Source organism: Oncorhynchus clarkii, chromosome 17, assembly GCF_045791955.1.
Source record: "Oncorhynchus clarkii lewisi isolate Uvic-CL-2024 chromosome 17, UVic_Ocla_1.0, whole genome shotgun sequence".
Taxonomy (NCBI): domain Eukaryota; kingdom Metazoa; phylum Chordata; class Actinopteri; order Salmoniformes; family Salmonidae; genus Oncorhynchus; species Oncorhynchus clarkii.
The window spans coordinates 38,096,487-38,112,108 of NC_092163.1; the positions used below are offsets into that span (position 1 = coordinate 38,096,487).

General features: G+C 40.4%; 2 protein-coding genes across 2 annotated transcripts; both read left to right on the forward strand.

The window, feature by feature from the left end:
* The first annotated feature begins 1,986 nt into the window (after positions 1–1,986).
* On the forward strand, positions 1,987–4,019 carry LOC139369733 (gonadotropin-releasing hormone 2). The gene is made up of 4 exons (XM_071108993.1): positions 1,987–2,105; positions 2,924–3,069; positions 3,220–3,303; positions 3,797–4,019. The coding sequence occupies exons 2-4, from the start codon at positions 2,932–2,934 to the stop codon at positions 3,833–3,835; spliced, it is 261 nt and encodes an 86-aa protein (XP_070965094.1). The 5' UTR covers positions 1,987–2,105; positions 2,924–2,931; the 3' UTR covers positions 3,836–4,019.
* Positions 4,020–11,332: 7,313 nt separating this feature from the next.
* On the forward strand, positions 11,333–15,105 carry LOC139369734 (uncharacterized). Its single transcript, XM_071108994.1, has 6 exons — positions 11,333–11,462; positions 12,510–12,869; positions 13,367–13,459; positions 13,628–13,714; positions 14,175–14,208; positions 14,576–15,105. Exons 1-6 carry the CDS (start codon positions 11,414–11,416, stop codon positions 14,592–14,594), a joined length of 642 nt encoding a protein of 213 aa, XP_070965095.1. The 5' UTR covers positions 11,333–11,413; the 3' UTR covers positions 14,595–15,105.
* Positions 15,106–15,622: the final 517 nt, after the last annotated feature.

The window sequence follows — 15,622 nt, forward strand, 5'->3', positions numbered from 1 at the left end:
CTTAAACAAATGTGGTTTCTACTGACAATTGAGATGTACAAAAGGGGACAGAATGCTATCGATTAAGACATTAATGAGCGAGCTAGGACGGACGTAGTCAATATAACTAACCATTTGTTCAGCACTTTTGAAATGTACAGCGACAGAATTCAGAACATGGGTTGTTCTTACAGTGTTCTCCCTGTACACCAAGTCAGAACTGTAGGATAAATAAAGAGAGCATATAAGCATACAATGAAAGCTCTTACAATATTCAATAATTACATTTCTCAAAAACAGGTTATAGGCTACATGTGCACCACCAAGTCAGAACAGTAGGCAAAACAAAATTAAGATGTGAAAACAGACCAAATTGTTAGGGATAGGCACATGGGCAACTAACAGCTTTTAAAATTATAAACTTGGATCAGCTAACACAACGTGCCACTGGAACACAGGAGTGATGGTTGCTGATAATGGGCCTCTGTACGCCTATATAGATATTCCTTTTAAAATCAGCCGTTTCCAGCTACAATAGTCATTTACAACATTAACAATGTCTACACTGTATTTCTGATCAATTTGATGTTATGTTAATGGACAAAATGTGTTTTTCTTTCAAAAACAAAGACATTTCTAAGTGACCACAAACTTTTGAACGGTAGTGTATGTGTATATACTGTAGGGTGAGTATCGGTAAAGTGGGACACTTTCTGAAAATGTGTTTTCTGGAACACCTTACAGAGCCACCCCATTGTCTTAACCTCCAACATGATACCATTCTAAATATCTTAAGAACTCTAATACACGATACAAAAGAGCAAAGCAAGAAATGCTAAACACAGGATGGATGACTCTTCTACAAACGCAAATTGTGCTGAGACTACATTTTTTACGTTGATACTGTCAAATTGGGACACCTTGATTGGCAAAGTGGGACACTTAATTCTTTATTGTGAAGAAGGATAAATTAGAGGATATATGAGTAATTTCAATATTTTTGTGATAAACTTCAATTATTCATACTAACATTCTTTATGTATTTTTGTGGAACATTAAGAATGATAATTTATTATTATTATTATCGTCATACTTTATTATAGTTATATGATGTAGCCTGTAATTGTATAGACTATAAATAAAATGAACTTAATCTCGACCTATCAGCTCAACATTCTAAACACTACACTCTAATGGACATTTTATAGAATGAAACCAGAAAGACCTTATCCCTCATCAGTTTCAATGACTTTTATTGTCACCAGAGTCAAATACAGCCAAATAAACTTTTTTGTTGTTGTCATATACCTGTATGGTTATGAGTATACAGTAGTTAGCTAGGAGTTTTTATGTTGGTTAGGTTATATTTTTCTAAGTAAAATGCAGCTATGCAAGCTTTTTCTAGCAAGGAAAACGAAATTGAACATTTGATTATTCACCTCAGAACCCTATGTCATTTTACTAACCATTATGTGTCTAGAGACACGTGTCATTACACGGGATGCCACAGCCATAATGAAGACATCATACCCACTGAATCCTTTTTTTATCATCTCTAACACACAGGCATTGATTGTTGGTTACGTTATTGTACACATGCAACGATATCCGTTACAAAGCTTAAGTGTCCCACTTTGCCATGTGTCCCACTTAACCAATACTCACCCTACGTCACTAAATGTGTTGATTTTGGTGTTAGGGGGCAGGAAGGGAGGGTGAAATGGGGGTATTAGATAGAGTGAGGACGGACATCCCGAGAGAGGTCAGGACTGTTTGGCGATGATAATTGGAATTGAGCGGATCTTACGGACACACCATGCGTCCCTGAACACCGCTCAGCTGACCGCTGGGAGGGGAAGGAGCAAAGGGGTCAGCGATGGGCAGGGCCAAGTGGCGTGGGGGTGGGGACATAAATTGAGGAGGAAGAGGATGCTTCAGAGATGCCATAAGAGACCAGCTCTACAACACTCATTATCGGCTCAGGAAAAGTGACGTGCCACTGAGTTGCTGTATACCAACAGGTTAATAATAGGCAGAAGTGAACAGTGGACACAGACGTACCTGGGGGACATCAACAGTGACAACCGATTTAAATACCACAGTGATTATCGAACTAAGGGTCTAAGGTAAGGATTGCTATGATTTTTGCTCTTGAGTATTAATGGGGATGAAGTGAGATCTTGGATAGGATTATTGCATTTGCTTTGGGTTTGATGCTGTCTATGAATAATTCGACGTAAAAAAAATCCTTGATATTTATCGTTCTTTTACAATAAATATTACGGTGTTCACATATTCTTTATTTTCAATCCTGCCTTGGTGGAATCTTGAGAAGAAATTCCCTCAACAATTGCCTATGAGAAACTAATCTTTAAAACCCACTGCAAAATGTGTTTGTGGAGAATTTCCCCCCCTGCATAAATATTATTTGATTGTGTCAAATATATCTCCTGCGTTGGATAAGTTATGAGTGGCACAAGAAAAACACATTTTAAACTTTAAGGCTTGTTGTTGCGTGTTGCTGTTTGCCTGTCCAATTGTTCCTCTTCGCCAACATTTGGATACCCTGATTTGCAAGTCTGGCCCATCAGAAGGCGCCATCACACTTCTGACACCAATGTCACTACCAGCAGTAGTAGGACAGGCCACATAATCTGCGTTTACACAGACAGCCTCATTCTGATCTTTTGCCCAATTATTGGAAAAAGATGTAATTGGTCAAAAGACACATTTGTTTAGATAATTTTGGGGGGGAATTGAGCAGCCTGTGTTAAAGCAGCCTCTCGCACTTTCTCTCGTTACTGAGGCATTAATTGTATAACCAGCCCCCATCCCTCCCTTTCTTTCCTTGTGAAAGGTACGCCTTATTGCACAGACAAGTGTCGCATGCTGTCTTCACCTACAACTTCCCTCTCCTTACACCTCTCCATCCCTCTCCACTCAGATCCAGTGATGGTGAGTGTGGCTAGACTGGTGTTTATGCTGGGGCTGCTGCTGTGTCTGGGAGCCCAGCTGTCTTCCTCCCAGCACTGGTCCCATGGCTGGTACCCTGGAGGCAAAAGGGAGCTGGACACATTTACCACCTCTGAGGTGGGTCACAGTACTACAATCTCAATGACTCAAATGGATATACCATACAGCACTTTTCATCAGGAGTCAAGACGGGTGTTTTTAGCACCTGTCTGGGTAACACCCAGTAGCCATTTGTGTCACCATCATGCTGTTATCTCTCTGTCTCAGATTTCAGAGGAGATTAAACTCTGTGAGGCAGGAGAATGCAGCTACCTGAGACCCCAGCGAAGGAACATCCTTAAAAACGTTATTGTGAGTGCAGTGGCGGGACGAAAGTAGTACATTCATGTAATGATACTCTATCAGGTGGCAATCATATAGGGCAGGGATAGCTCAAATCTGAGCCTGAGGGGCCGGAATACTTCTCGTTTTCTTTTCTACATGGTCGATGAATAGGCAAATGTTGCGGAACATTGCATATGTGATGCCCTTTTCACTGTCAGAGGCATGTTTGTTCTACATAATGTATTTCTATCTGATATTTCCATAATGTTGTGCCCTGATGGATGTAGCCCTGGTGTCCCAAGTCTAAATCAGTCCCTCATTCAGGGTGAATAATGAAATGCCACTAGTGTGTGAGCATAGTATTATTATTTGTCTACAGGTGTTACAAGCATGTTGCATATCCAGGGGTGGAAATGGTGGGGGGAACCGGGTCCGGAAGTAAAATAACTTTGACATGTGGAATAAATGAAGGCAAAAAAATACTGTACCTGTAATTCATGTCATGTTACTCTCTTTGCAGTTGGATGCCCTGGCCAGAGAATTTCAGAAGCGAAAATAACCTTAGACAACCTATCAACCGTGGCTGATTTACATCCTTCCTTGTCTGTTTCCTTCATGACCTCTATTCTAATCTCATGTGATTTGGTCCAATTTTGTGGTTTATCCACTTTGATAATCATATAGCATCACTCTTGACCATTGCATTCTCCTTCTGTCCCCTTTTTGCTGCTGTAGACTATCAATTACAGATGCAACATCGTGCACATGCCATTTCCTTTAATAAAGTATCTATTTTGTTATTAATGTCTTCATCATTGTCCTCTCTTTAATTGATTTGTTTCAACGAAAGAATGGGTCAAGAGACATGTGATGAGAGCAATGTTATCCTTTTTGAAAACATGATTTGAAAATACAAAACAAAAAGAAAAACAAACATGTTCTCAGTTATTATATGCACATTGAGTACAAAATTCTAACTTTACAGAGAGTGAATAAGATCTCAAAAAGCAGAGAGGAAGAGGCAAAGCGAGAAGGTTTACTCCGCTCAAACTCTGTCCACAAAAATAAGACCACTAAGGGAGGAATATTTGTATGGTGGTCATTTACCTTCACCATTTTAAATATCAACTTCAATGGGGTAAAGTCAGAGTTGGGACATCCCAAGGAACCCAGACAACAAGGACCATTCTGCAACATATTTTTAGTTATCTATGCAATGCACATGCGCTGCTCAGATAGGAACAAAGATGGAAGAGCAAAGTATGTTCTCCGCTGCTAGTGGAGTCAGATACTGAAAATAACATCATTTCTACTCATGACGTGGGTTCTGTATAAACACTAATAATACCAATGTTTCACAGATTGAAAGTGAGTTCAAGAAGAATGTGAAATTACAGTTCGTAGCTAAAAAGCTAGGTGGCAATGCTAATGTCTTTAGCCAAGGCAAGGGCATTCTCAAATTAGGGAGCTAAGGTTAGTTCACTAACTGTTAAATGTCGAATAAGGCACTGTAGCCTATGATAAGGTCAACTTTAGCTAACAGCTATCCTAGAGGACCCATTTCCGTCGGTAAACAATCGTCTTTCCAACTTGAATGTCGTTTTGCACTTAGCCTTGTACCTACTCCAATAGCTAGGTCCAAAGGCACGTTGTGTTAGCTAATCCAAGTTTATCATTTTAAAAGGCTAATTGATCATTAGGAAACCCTTTTGCAATTATATTAGCACCGCTGAAAACTGTTGTTCTGATTAAAGAAGCAATTAAACTGGCATTCCTTAGACCAGTTGAGTATCTGGAGCATCAGCATTTGTGGGTTCGATTATAGGCTCAAAATGGCCAGAAACAAAGAACTTTCTTCTGAAACTCGTCAGTCTATTCTTGTTCTGAGAAATGATGGCTATTCCATGCGAGAAAATGCCAAGAAACTAAAGATCTCGTACAACGCTGTGTACTACTCCCTTCATAGAACAACTCAAACTGGCTCTTAACAGACTAGAAAGAGGAGTGGGAGGCCCCGTGCACAACTGAGCAAGAGGTCAAGTACATTAGAGTGTCTAGTTTGAGAAACAGACGCCTCACAAGTCCTCAACTGGCAGCTTCATTAAATAGTACCCGCAAAACACCAGTCTCAACGTCAACAGTGAAGAGGTGACTCCGGGATGCTGGCCTTCAATCTCACGAGAGAAAAGAAGAGTGCTTTTTGTTAAAAACAAAAAGAAAAAGATCTTACCCCTTCTATGCTTGGGCCAAGATTTACCACAGGGGGGCAGCAGTCGATCAATCCAACTCTGCAATCTTGGAGTCTGTCACTGCCATGAAAAATACTAAAATGATCAAGCACACATGTGGTCTTCAACAAATCTACTTTTCTAGATTGTAAATTAGAATGCATATCTGTTATGTTGGCTATAAAAGATATCAGGTTCTTAGGAATTAGGGCTGAAATGACTTTACTATTAGTTAGCTACAATGCTGTAGGACTGTGTTACTCTCAGTGTAATAACATTAGCTGTAGGAGGAAATAAAAACAAATGTATCTCTGATTGAATGTAGAGGTTGCCTGATACCTCGATCTACATATCGGTAGATCTCTGGAACAACGTAAAAATGAGGACACTTGGCTTGCTATGGTTTATTGTAGAATGAATGACAGTTTATATACAGCAGTTACATCTGGTGTATATTTGAACAATGTCAATTGGATCATTGTTATCAAGATTCCGATGTTCCATGTTTTAATTACTTTTTTTGCAAACAATAATACAAACATACAGATGGGAAATAATGCTTGAACATTCTTAGATCTCCTACACTGTGTTCCTGAACAGACATGAGACTAAATATTTCTCCATTTCAGCTTTGCGACTCAAGAGCCCAACAAAGGCTTGACTGTTCTGAGGCGCGTAGAGATGCTCTGAAGCCCTCTGAGATCTCCTGTTTTCAAAGAATCCTGTGGTTTGGTTCCTTGTGTCTCTCAAACCCTCGACCCCCGTAGAGCTGTGCCGTGCCCACATCCTCCTCCTATACGACCCCCACCTAGGCCTTGTTTCTCCCCCTATACCGCCCCCCCCCACACACACACACACTCTAAAAAACCAAGCTCCATAGCCATACAGTTTTAGTTAGGCATTAACAGCTTACAATTTCAGAATGCTTTTGCTTTACTGCAGCAAGGTACATTGTTAAAGGGAGGGTTCACCCAAATTACCAAATGTATTTTGTTACTCTGTAAACAGTCCTTGGAAAGGGTTTGGTTTTGTTTACCTGACCTGACTGTTTCCAAATGCTAACCTTTTAGCATTTGTGGCACAAATCCAATGCAAGTCAATGGTACCGATATGAGCATTTTTCACACTTCACTTAAGTTACTTGGACATGAAGAATGTAAAATGCTAATATCAATATTATTGACTTGCATTAGATTAAGCATTTGGAAACACTGGCCTGGTAAATAGACCAAAGCATGGATTGCTGTCATATTTGTTCATAACTTGTAATTTGGGTGAACTTTCCCTTTATGACAAACTCTCTGACGGGATGACGTTCATTAGAAAATGTTCAGTTACATGGACTTTTAAGCACTTTTTTACTGCATTGTAGTACAGGGTAACTTTGCATGACCCCAATTGTATATCTCCATCACCCTGCAATATATACAGTGAGCTCCAGAAGTATCGGGACTGTGACACATTTGTTGTTGTTTTGGCTCTGTATTCCAGCATTTTGGATTTGAAATGATGCAATGACTATGAGGTTAAAGTGCAGACGGTCAGCTTTAATTTGAGGGTATTTTCATCCATATCGGGTGAACGTCTGGGAAATGCAGCACTTTTTGTGCAAAGGCTCCCCATTTTAGGGGACCAAAAATATTGGGACAAATTCACTTATGTGTATTAAAGTAGGCTATAAGTTTAGTTTTTGGTCCCATATTCCTAGCACGCAATGATTACATCAAGTCTGTGACTCTACAAACTTCATGAATGTATTTGCTGTTTGTTTTGGTTGTGTTTCAGATTATTTTGTGCCCAATAGAAATGAATGGTAAATAATGTATTGTGTGATCTTGGAGTCACTTTTGTTGTAAATAAGAATAGAATATGTTTCTAAACACTTCTACATTAACGTGGATGCTACCATGATTACCGATAGTCCTGAATGAATGGTGAGTAATGATCAGAGAGAACGTTTCTATCATTCCCTCAAGACGCACAAATATCATACCCTCAAGACATGCTATTCAAACCAAACTTTATTTGTCACATGCGCCGAATACAACAAGTGTAGACTTTACCGTGAAATGCTTACTTACAAACCAACAGTGCAGTTCAAGAAGAGTTAAGAAATTATTTACCAAGTAGACTAAAATAAAAAGTAATAATAAAAAGTAACACAATAACAATAACGAGGCTATATACAGGGGGTACCGAGTCAGTGTGCGGGGTACAGGTTAGATGAGGTAATTTGTACATGTAGGTGGGAGTGAAGTGACTATGCATAGATAATCTCCCCTGTTATTGTAATGGTGAGAGGTTAGCATATCTTGGGGTTAGGATCTTTGTGCGTCTTTCTCACTCATCATTATTCATTCAGGACTATCCGTAATCATGGTAGCATCCACATTGATGTAGAAGTGTTTAGAAACATTCTTATTTACAATAAAAGTGACTCCAAAATGACACTACATTATTTACCATTCATTTCTATTGGGCACAAAATAATCTGAAACACAACCAAAACAAACAGCAAATGCATCCAACGAATTTGTAGATTCACAAGCTTGATGTAGCCGTTGTGTGCTGTGAATATGGGACTAAATAAGTACTTAACTTTTGACTACTTTAATATACATATAAGGGAATTTGCCCCAATACCTATTAGTTCCCCCCCCCCATTTTAGGGGTCTATGTACAAAAGTACTGTAATTTCTAAACGGTTCGCCCGGTATGGATAAGAAATACCCTCGAATTAAAGCTGACAGTCTGCACTTTAACTTCATAGTCATTGTATCATTTCAAATCCAAAGTGCTGGAGTACAGAGCCAAAACAACAAATGAAATATCACTGTCCCAATACTTTTGGAACTCACTGTATCTGATGTAATGTTCTTACCGAAAGGAAATCTTTTGGAAATACAAAAATGAACCAATTTTGCGGATCGTTCCACATTCTATTGAATTGTATCCCTTAGTTGGTGTGCTGTGTGCGTCTCTCAGGGTGCCCATATAAAGGCAGGCATAAAGAGGATATAAGATAATGTACGTGAACAAAACACGAAAGCATGATCACATGTGGGTTGTAAGTGAGTGGTGTTAAATATATTTGTTCATGAGAACCAACATTAAAAACGTATACACAACATTGAAAATCTTGCTGTAAGGTTGTGAACAAGTAAATGTGAGTTACAATATTTGCTGTGAAATATAATATTTTAATATGAAAAATAGGCTACTTATAACTTAACTTTTATTGTAGGAAAGGTGACCTCAATGCTGCTTCACATCTCACAGTGGTAAGGTTCATGCTTTGTTGAAATTGTCAAGACTCAGACATTTTCAGGTATTTATCAGGTTTAGCAATTACAGAAGTACTCAGTGAGCTTCATTTTTGGTTGGTTTTGTATTTCTTTGACATGAACTGGAGTTAAGGTAGCTTGATCTGCAGCCGTGCTCCAGTACTCAGTGCGGCTGCAGCTGGGCTAGGTCACACACCTGGGCAGAGAGGTTAGGAGAGGTGAGACATGGTAATTGTGCAAACTAGTCACACCAGAAAAGCTTGGCCTTTGTTTTAAATGTATTGGTATAAAACAATTCCATATACAGTGCATTCGGAAAGTATTCAGACCCCTTGACTTTTTCCACATTTTGTTACGTTACAGCCTTATGCAAAAATGTATTCAATTAAACATTTTCCTCAACAATCTGCACACAATTCCCCATAATGACAAAGCAAAAACAAGTTTTTAGAAATTGGCAAGTTTATTCAAAATAACAAACAAATACCTTATTTTCATAAGTATTCAGACCCTTTGCTATGAATCTCAAAATTGAGCTCATGTGCATCCCGTTTCCACTGATTATCCTTGACATGTTTCAACAACTTGATTGGAGTTCACCTGTGGTAAATTGATTGGACATGATTTGGAAAGGCACAAACCTGTCTATATAAGTTTACACAGTTAACAGTGCATGCCAGAGCAAAAGCTAAGCCATGAGGTCGAAGGAATTGTCTGTAGAGCTCCGAGACAGGATTGTGCCATGGCACAGATCTGGGAAAAGGTACCAAAAATGTCTGCAGCATTGGAGTTCCCCAAGAACACAGTGACCTCTGTCATTCTTAAATGGAAGAAGTTTGGAACCACCAAGACTCTTCCTAGAGCTGGCTGCCTGGCCAAACTGAGCAATCGGTGGAGAAAGGCCTAGGTCAGGGAGGTGACCAAGCACCCGATGGTCACTCTGACAGAGCTCTAGAGTTCCTCTGTGGAGATGGGAGAACCTTCCAGAAGGACAACCATCTCTGCAGCACTCTACCAATCAGGCCTTTATGGTAGAGAGGCCAGACAGAAGCCACTCCTCAGTAAAAGGCACATTACAGACCGCTTGGAGTTTGCTAAAAGGCACCTAAAGACTCCCAGACCATGAGAAACAAGATTCTCTGGCTCTTTGGCTTGAATGCCAAGGGTCACGTCTGGAAGAAACTGGCACAATCCCTACAGTGAAGCATCATGGTGGCAGCGTCATGCTGTGGGGTTGTTTTTCAGCGGCAGGGACTGGGAGACTAGTCAGGATCGAAGTCAAAGATGAACGGAGCAAAAGTACAGAGAGATCCTTGATGAAGCCTGCTCAGGATCTCAGATTGAGGCGAAGGTCCACCTTCCAACAGGACAATGACCCTAAGCACACAGCCAAGACAACGCAGGAGTGGCTTTCGGACAAGTCTCTGAATGTCCTTTAGTGGCCCAGCCAGAGCCCAGACTTGAACCCTATCTAACATATCTGGAGATACCTGAAAATAGCTGTGCAGCAACGCTCCCCATGCAACCTACCAGAGCTTGAGAGGATCTGCAGAGAAGAATAGGAGAAACTCCCCAAATACAGGTGTGCCAAGCTTGTAGCGTCCTACCCAAGAAGACTCGAGGCTGTAATCGCTGCCAACGGTGCTTCAACAAAGTAAAGGGTCTGAATACTTATGTAAATGTGATATTTACGTTCATTTAAATAAAAAAAATGAGCACCTATTGTTTTGTCATTATGGGGTATTGTGTGTAGTTTGAGGGGAATAAAGAAACTTTTTTATTTTTTATTTTTTAAATAAGGCTGTAACCTTACAAAGTGTGGGAAAAGTCAAGGGGTCTGAATATTTTCCAAAGGCACCGTAGTACAAAAATAGTGTAGACCAGCACTATTGTTACAGATTGTAAATACTGCCGACCCTGACTGAAATTTCTGCCTATGGTTCTAGATGTCCATTGGTTGGGAAAAGTAATTGTTGATATTATGGAATTGTTCACTTTGTTGGTCCATGAGCGTTACTTTATTCTGAGTAGATACATCTTTGTGTAGCATCCCCTTTACTGCAAAGTAATAGCAGTTATATTCCTGATGAGGGTTATAACTGGTGAGGTAAGTTTCTTAAAACCAAGTGAAATGATTTAGAAAGTGTCTGGGCACTTCTACAGCATACCGCAATAAACATTTTGAATTAGGAGTAAAAAGTGTTAATGTATACAAACTTCAAAGGTTTATGTTTTTTAAATGTTATTTTACATGACTGTATCATACACTATTGATAATAGTGTATGATACTGTGACATATACAGACAAAGCCTTTTGAGCAATCAACAAGAGGATATGAAGTGTCTTATATGTGGAGAACTTCTGACATGTTGCCATTAGATATACATTGAACTTCATCTCCTCTCTTCACTAGAAGTCTGTGTGTGTGTGTGTCTCACTCTCTGATAGGCCTGGTGCGTGGCTGTGTGTTGTCACGTAGGGGTGTTACCCAGGCGACACTTGGCCATGTTAGTTCAGTTGCTCCCCTGTTCTCTGACAGATGCAGAAAGGGAAAAGAAAGCAGTTTTGCCGACCCTCAGCTAACCCTCGAGACGACACGCATCATAAACACACGACCACTCAAGATGACCCCGTTGGCACTGGTATGGACAACGGTGTGCTTGTGGAAAACAGGTAAGGACCCCAATATTCTCTCTACCTCACGGTCAACAAGTTATTTTCTGTTGAGGTCTCAGGAACAGCGTGAGGCCTACCTTGACAACTAGTGAGAGTCAGAATGACAAGTGTATGCGCTGTTGTTATTTACTTCTCATTCCATTTTGGCAAAGGTTGTTATTTCTGTCTAGACTTGTGTATGTTTGCAAGAAGGTTTGACACCAGGAAATGTTAAAGGAGTGTGGATGAGGCCCCAGTGTTTTCTTTGTATGAAGTCCTGTAAAATATTTTTGGTGATTTGAGTGATACGTTGTTTTAGTGATGATCGGATAAACGTCAACGAAAAACAGTAGGCCGGAGCCAAAAATGCACAGACCTTCAATAATTGTCATATCTCCAAAACATGACTGACATTCAACGACAACCAATAGCTTTTCTTAAATCCAAACGAGAGCTCTGAAGTTAAGATATGTATACATATTTCTGTGAAGCATTGCATGTAAAGAAGCGAAGTGAAACAGTTCAGCATTGTCTCTCGCAACGTTTGCCTCAGAATGTCACCTTTATAGATAAGTCTCTCGTCTAACCTTTCTGTTGTGTTGCTACATTTCATGGTTCCAAGGTGCCATAATTTAACACTTCCATTCTTGCAAAATTATTGGTTTGAACACAGTGTCTATCTCTCCACCATTTCAGTTTTTTTGCTTCATTTTAAATGGAACAATCTCGACCCTTTATCTCATTGTCTCGCTTGATGTATTTCTGGTCAAATGTACCTGTCGTAAATAAACAGGTTTCAATAACACTGTTGAAAGCACAATCATTTATTTACAGTGAAGCACAAGCAAATAATGTTTCAATCTAGTAAAAAAAAATTGTCAGGTAAAAATTATGTAAGAGTATACCAGTGTTACGGACATCCCTCATGTCTTCTTATCATTGTGATCTCTGTCCAGCATGCACAAATGACAATAGGACCTTATTTCATCAGTATTGTTGGTCGTCTTTGATGTGGCAACAGTTTGTCCAGCCAAACTCAACCCCCATTCACTTCTCCTTTTCCAGTGTACAGCCTGACACCAACCGAGTCCCACTTCGTCCAGTATCCCCCAATCAACAACTCAGAGGTCGTCAGCTGTGAGTGTTCCAGCCGCTCCTGCCAGACAGTCTTTTGGTTCCGCACACACCACAACAACTCCGGCTTCCAGTTCCTTCTCAGCCTCAACAATGCTGATCGGGTCACCTACGGACCCGGGGTGGATGAACACGGGTTCAAGGCCAGTAAAAGGGACATGGGGAGCAAGGTGGTTTTCACACTGCGCATCATTAAAATAAAGGCAGAGGACGCAGGGTTGTACTCCTGTATGCTCCAGAACCAGAAAGAGAACGAGTTGTGGAGGCCAGGAGTTCTTCTCAGACCCGGAGGTGAGAGGAAGCCATTACTCTGCACGGCACTGACGCTTCCCATTGTTCATATGACTGATTAGAGATGAGAAGATTTCCTGAATAAATCCAGAATTCCTACATTTCCCTCCTAAAACAAGTTACACGACTGTGGAACGCACTCACATCTGCCATATTATATTTAGAATGACCCGGGAACACAGCAGTTTCCTCATTTTCCATGTTCTCCCCGAAACAGTTCAACCTTTGATTCAGATTTCGATTTGTGTCCCTTCAGAGCTGGGTTGGAATTCGTTACCAAATATTGTGAAGTCAGAACGTCAGTGCGGAATTCAGCCTTGTTATAGAAAATAAAAGCAATTCGAAGTTTCCCTTGCGACCAGTTGCAGACCTGTATTTTGAGTTGTCATCCTTAAGCTTCTTCATCTGTCCAAATCTCTCTCCGTTATGTTTTGTTTATTTTGTTTCTCTCACGGTGTGTCTCGTACGTTTGTCTGTCTATTTTTGTGTCCCACCAGAAACTCGCCCAACATTAACCCCTGTCACGAAGCCCAAGCCCCCAGGAATCCCAACCGGCCGCTGCACCAAAAGGAACTATCAAACCCCAGAAGGTGAGGTTCATAACTTTTAAGAAGTCTGTCTAATAAGTTGTTTGTTGCCTGCGTAACAAGTTGAATGTGTTACACGTTCATTTTGTGTGTCTAGTTATGTTACAACTGGTTGTATGTTGTGTTACAAGCTGCTAAAACACTGTAACAGTGCGTTGTATTGGGTTCCAGGCTGTGGCTACAAAGTTCTGTGGCCGTTGGTCGGAGTACTCCTCACCCTGGCTGTGGCTTTGATCTACACACTGTACTACTTCAGCCGTGAGTGTCTTTTCGCCTTGCTTACCTGCCGGTAAAGCAACATAGCAGAACCACCCAGCTCCAGTGCTGTTTGTAATTCGGATTGTCAATTGTCAAAGACACTGCTCACGCAGGGCCTAATCCTTACTTGAGATGTACGTGCTTAACCCTCGTGTAAACTGTGTATTGATGTCAATGGAATATTTGCGGGAAAACTTGAGTTACGTGGATATCAAATTATAAATGAAGCCCGACCAGGGACGAACAACATTTTAACCTGCAACATTTAACGTTTGACAAGGGAAAGACAATAAAGTGCATTATTTTGGGAGTAAGCAACAACATCGTAATTGATGTATTCTGTGTGGGATACCAGTATACCTGCTGCTCCTATGGGGTTGAAAGGGGGAGACAGAAACGTATTCATGTTTATGACTGTTAGTATTCTGTTCTGAATTAATTGTGTGCGTGTGTGTTGCAGGACTACCCAAAAAGTGTCGACATCAGTTTGCCAAGTAAGTTCCATGTGATGTTTATCTTCTCCTCCTCTCACCTTTTCTCACAACACAATAAAATATCTCTACCTGCTTCTGTATCGATCTCTGTGACTTACTCTTTGACTCTTTGATCTGAGCCTGTATTCATAAAGCGTCGGATCAGTTTTGCCTTTTAGATCACAGCGAGTACGATTACATGGACAGCGGGGACCTGATCCTATACTCTGAGACGTTTTGTGAATACAGGTCCTGGTCACGCTTCTAATCTCAAATGTTGTGTGATCGATCTGACTTTCTCTATAATTGAGACAATCTTTGTCCCTGTATTCATCTCTGTGTAGTTGACTCTCTTTGACGGTTTGTCTGTTTTGTATCTGCCTCACAGGAAAAGACCAATGAAGTAAGACAGAGAGCCCGCACTGCAGACTCTGAGACAGTGCTGTATGTGTCCTTGGCTCTCCTTCTAGGAATCCAATTCGACTGAATCTGAACACAGTTTTATTAGCATGTCACTTTTCTATTCTTTGTTCATTGCAGCAATGAACTTACCTGAAAATGCAACTGTCTAAAAGGAAACTCTTAGGATGCTGTCCACAATGTTACTGCCTCTGGCTCTGGTTTTCTAATTAAGTGGATGTATTTAACAGAAGACATTTTTTATGAACTGGTATTACTCTCATGTGCTAGTATACCACAAATGCAGCTTTTAATAAATAAATAAAATACATTACTTGTAAATAGGTGCATACTGTATATCTATTGTTTTGTGTTTGCTATGCATTGCCCATCTGGAAGAACAATACCATTGTTTGCCTATTGATATTTGGCAAAACTGTACTTTCAATAGAGTCAAAGCAATATGAAGCATTGTATTCTGGTTCATGTGTTGATGAATAAAATCGTTTTTTTTTATCATTCATTACTTCATGTCCATTTACTGTCATCTTATCATAGGGACCAGAGCGAGGTGTGTGTGTGTGTGTGTGTGTGTGTGTGTGTGTGTGTGTGTGTGTGTGTGTGTGTGTGTGTGTGTGTGTGTGTGTGTGTGTGTGTGTGTGGTATTTCCTTGTTTAACTGTTGAGTGGGAGACTTTTAATCTGACTGTGCGTTTAAACACAAACATAATCAAGCCTGCTCCACCATTTCACTTCATATTGCATTGAACAGAAAGCAGAGACATGTAACACACTATATAAAAACTGTCTTTCTTGATGTCAACCACAATATTAGTGTGTATATGTATAATAAACACAACGATCAGGCTTGTACGAAACAGCATGCACACCTGCAGCAAAAACATCTGTCTTCCGTGGTTCTTCAGGTCTCAGCGAGTGAACAAGACCCTTTCCTGTGTGACAGAAAGAGAGGGCACGAGAAAGAGAGAGGAGAGAGCGCACTGTGCACATTGAGACGCTATCACTCTTTCTCTGTT

Bases quoted from the DNA above. Each gene is read 5' to 3' on its own strand.
- LOC139369733 (XM_071108993.1), top strand. From the start codon at position 2,932: ATGGTGAGTGTGGCTAGACTGGTGTTTATGCTGGGGCTGCTGCTGTGT. The intron at 3,070-3,219 runs GTGGGTCACAGT...TCTCTGTCTCAG, and splicing joins ACACATTTACCACCTCTGAG to ATTTCAGAGGAGATTAAACT. The intron at 3,304-3,796 runs GTGAGTGCAGTG...CTCTCTTTGCAG, and splicing joins ACATCCTTAAAAACGTTATT to TTGGATGCCCTGGCCAGAGA.
- LOC139369734 (XM_071108994.1), top strand. From the start codon at position 11,414: ATGACCCCGTTGGCACTGGTATGGACAACGGTGTGCTTGTGGAAAACA. The intron at 13,460-13,627 runs GTGAGGTTCATA...ATTGGGTTCCAG, and splicing joins GAACTATCAAACCCCAGAAG to GCTGTGGCTACAAAGTTCTG. The intron at 13,715-14,174 runs GTGAGTGTCTTT...TGTGTGTTGCAG, and splicing joins CACACTGTACTACTTCAGCC to GACTACCCAAAAAGTGTCGA.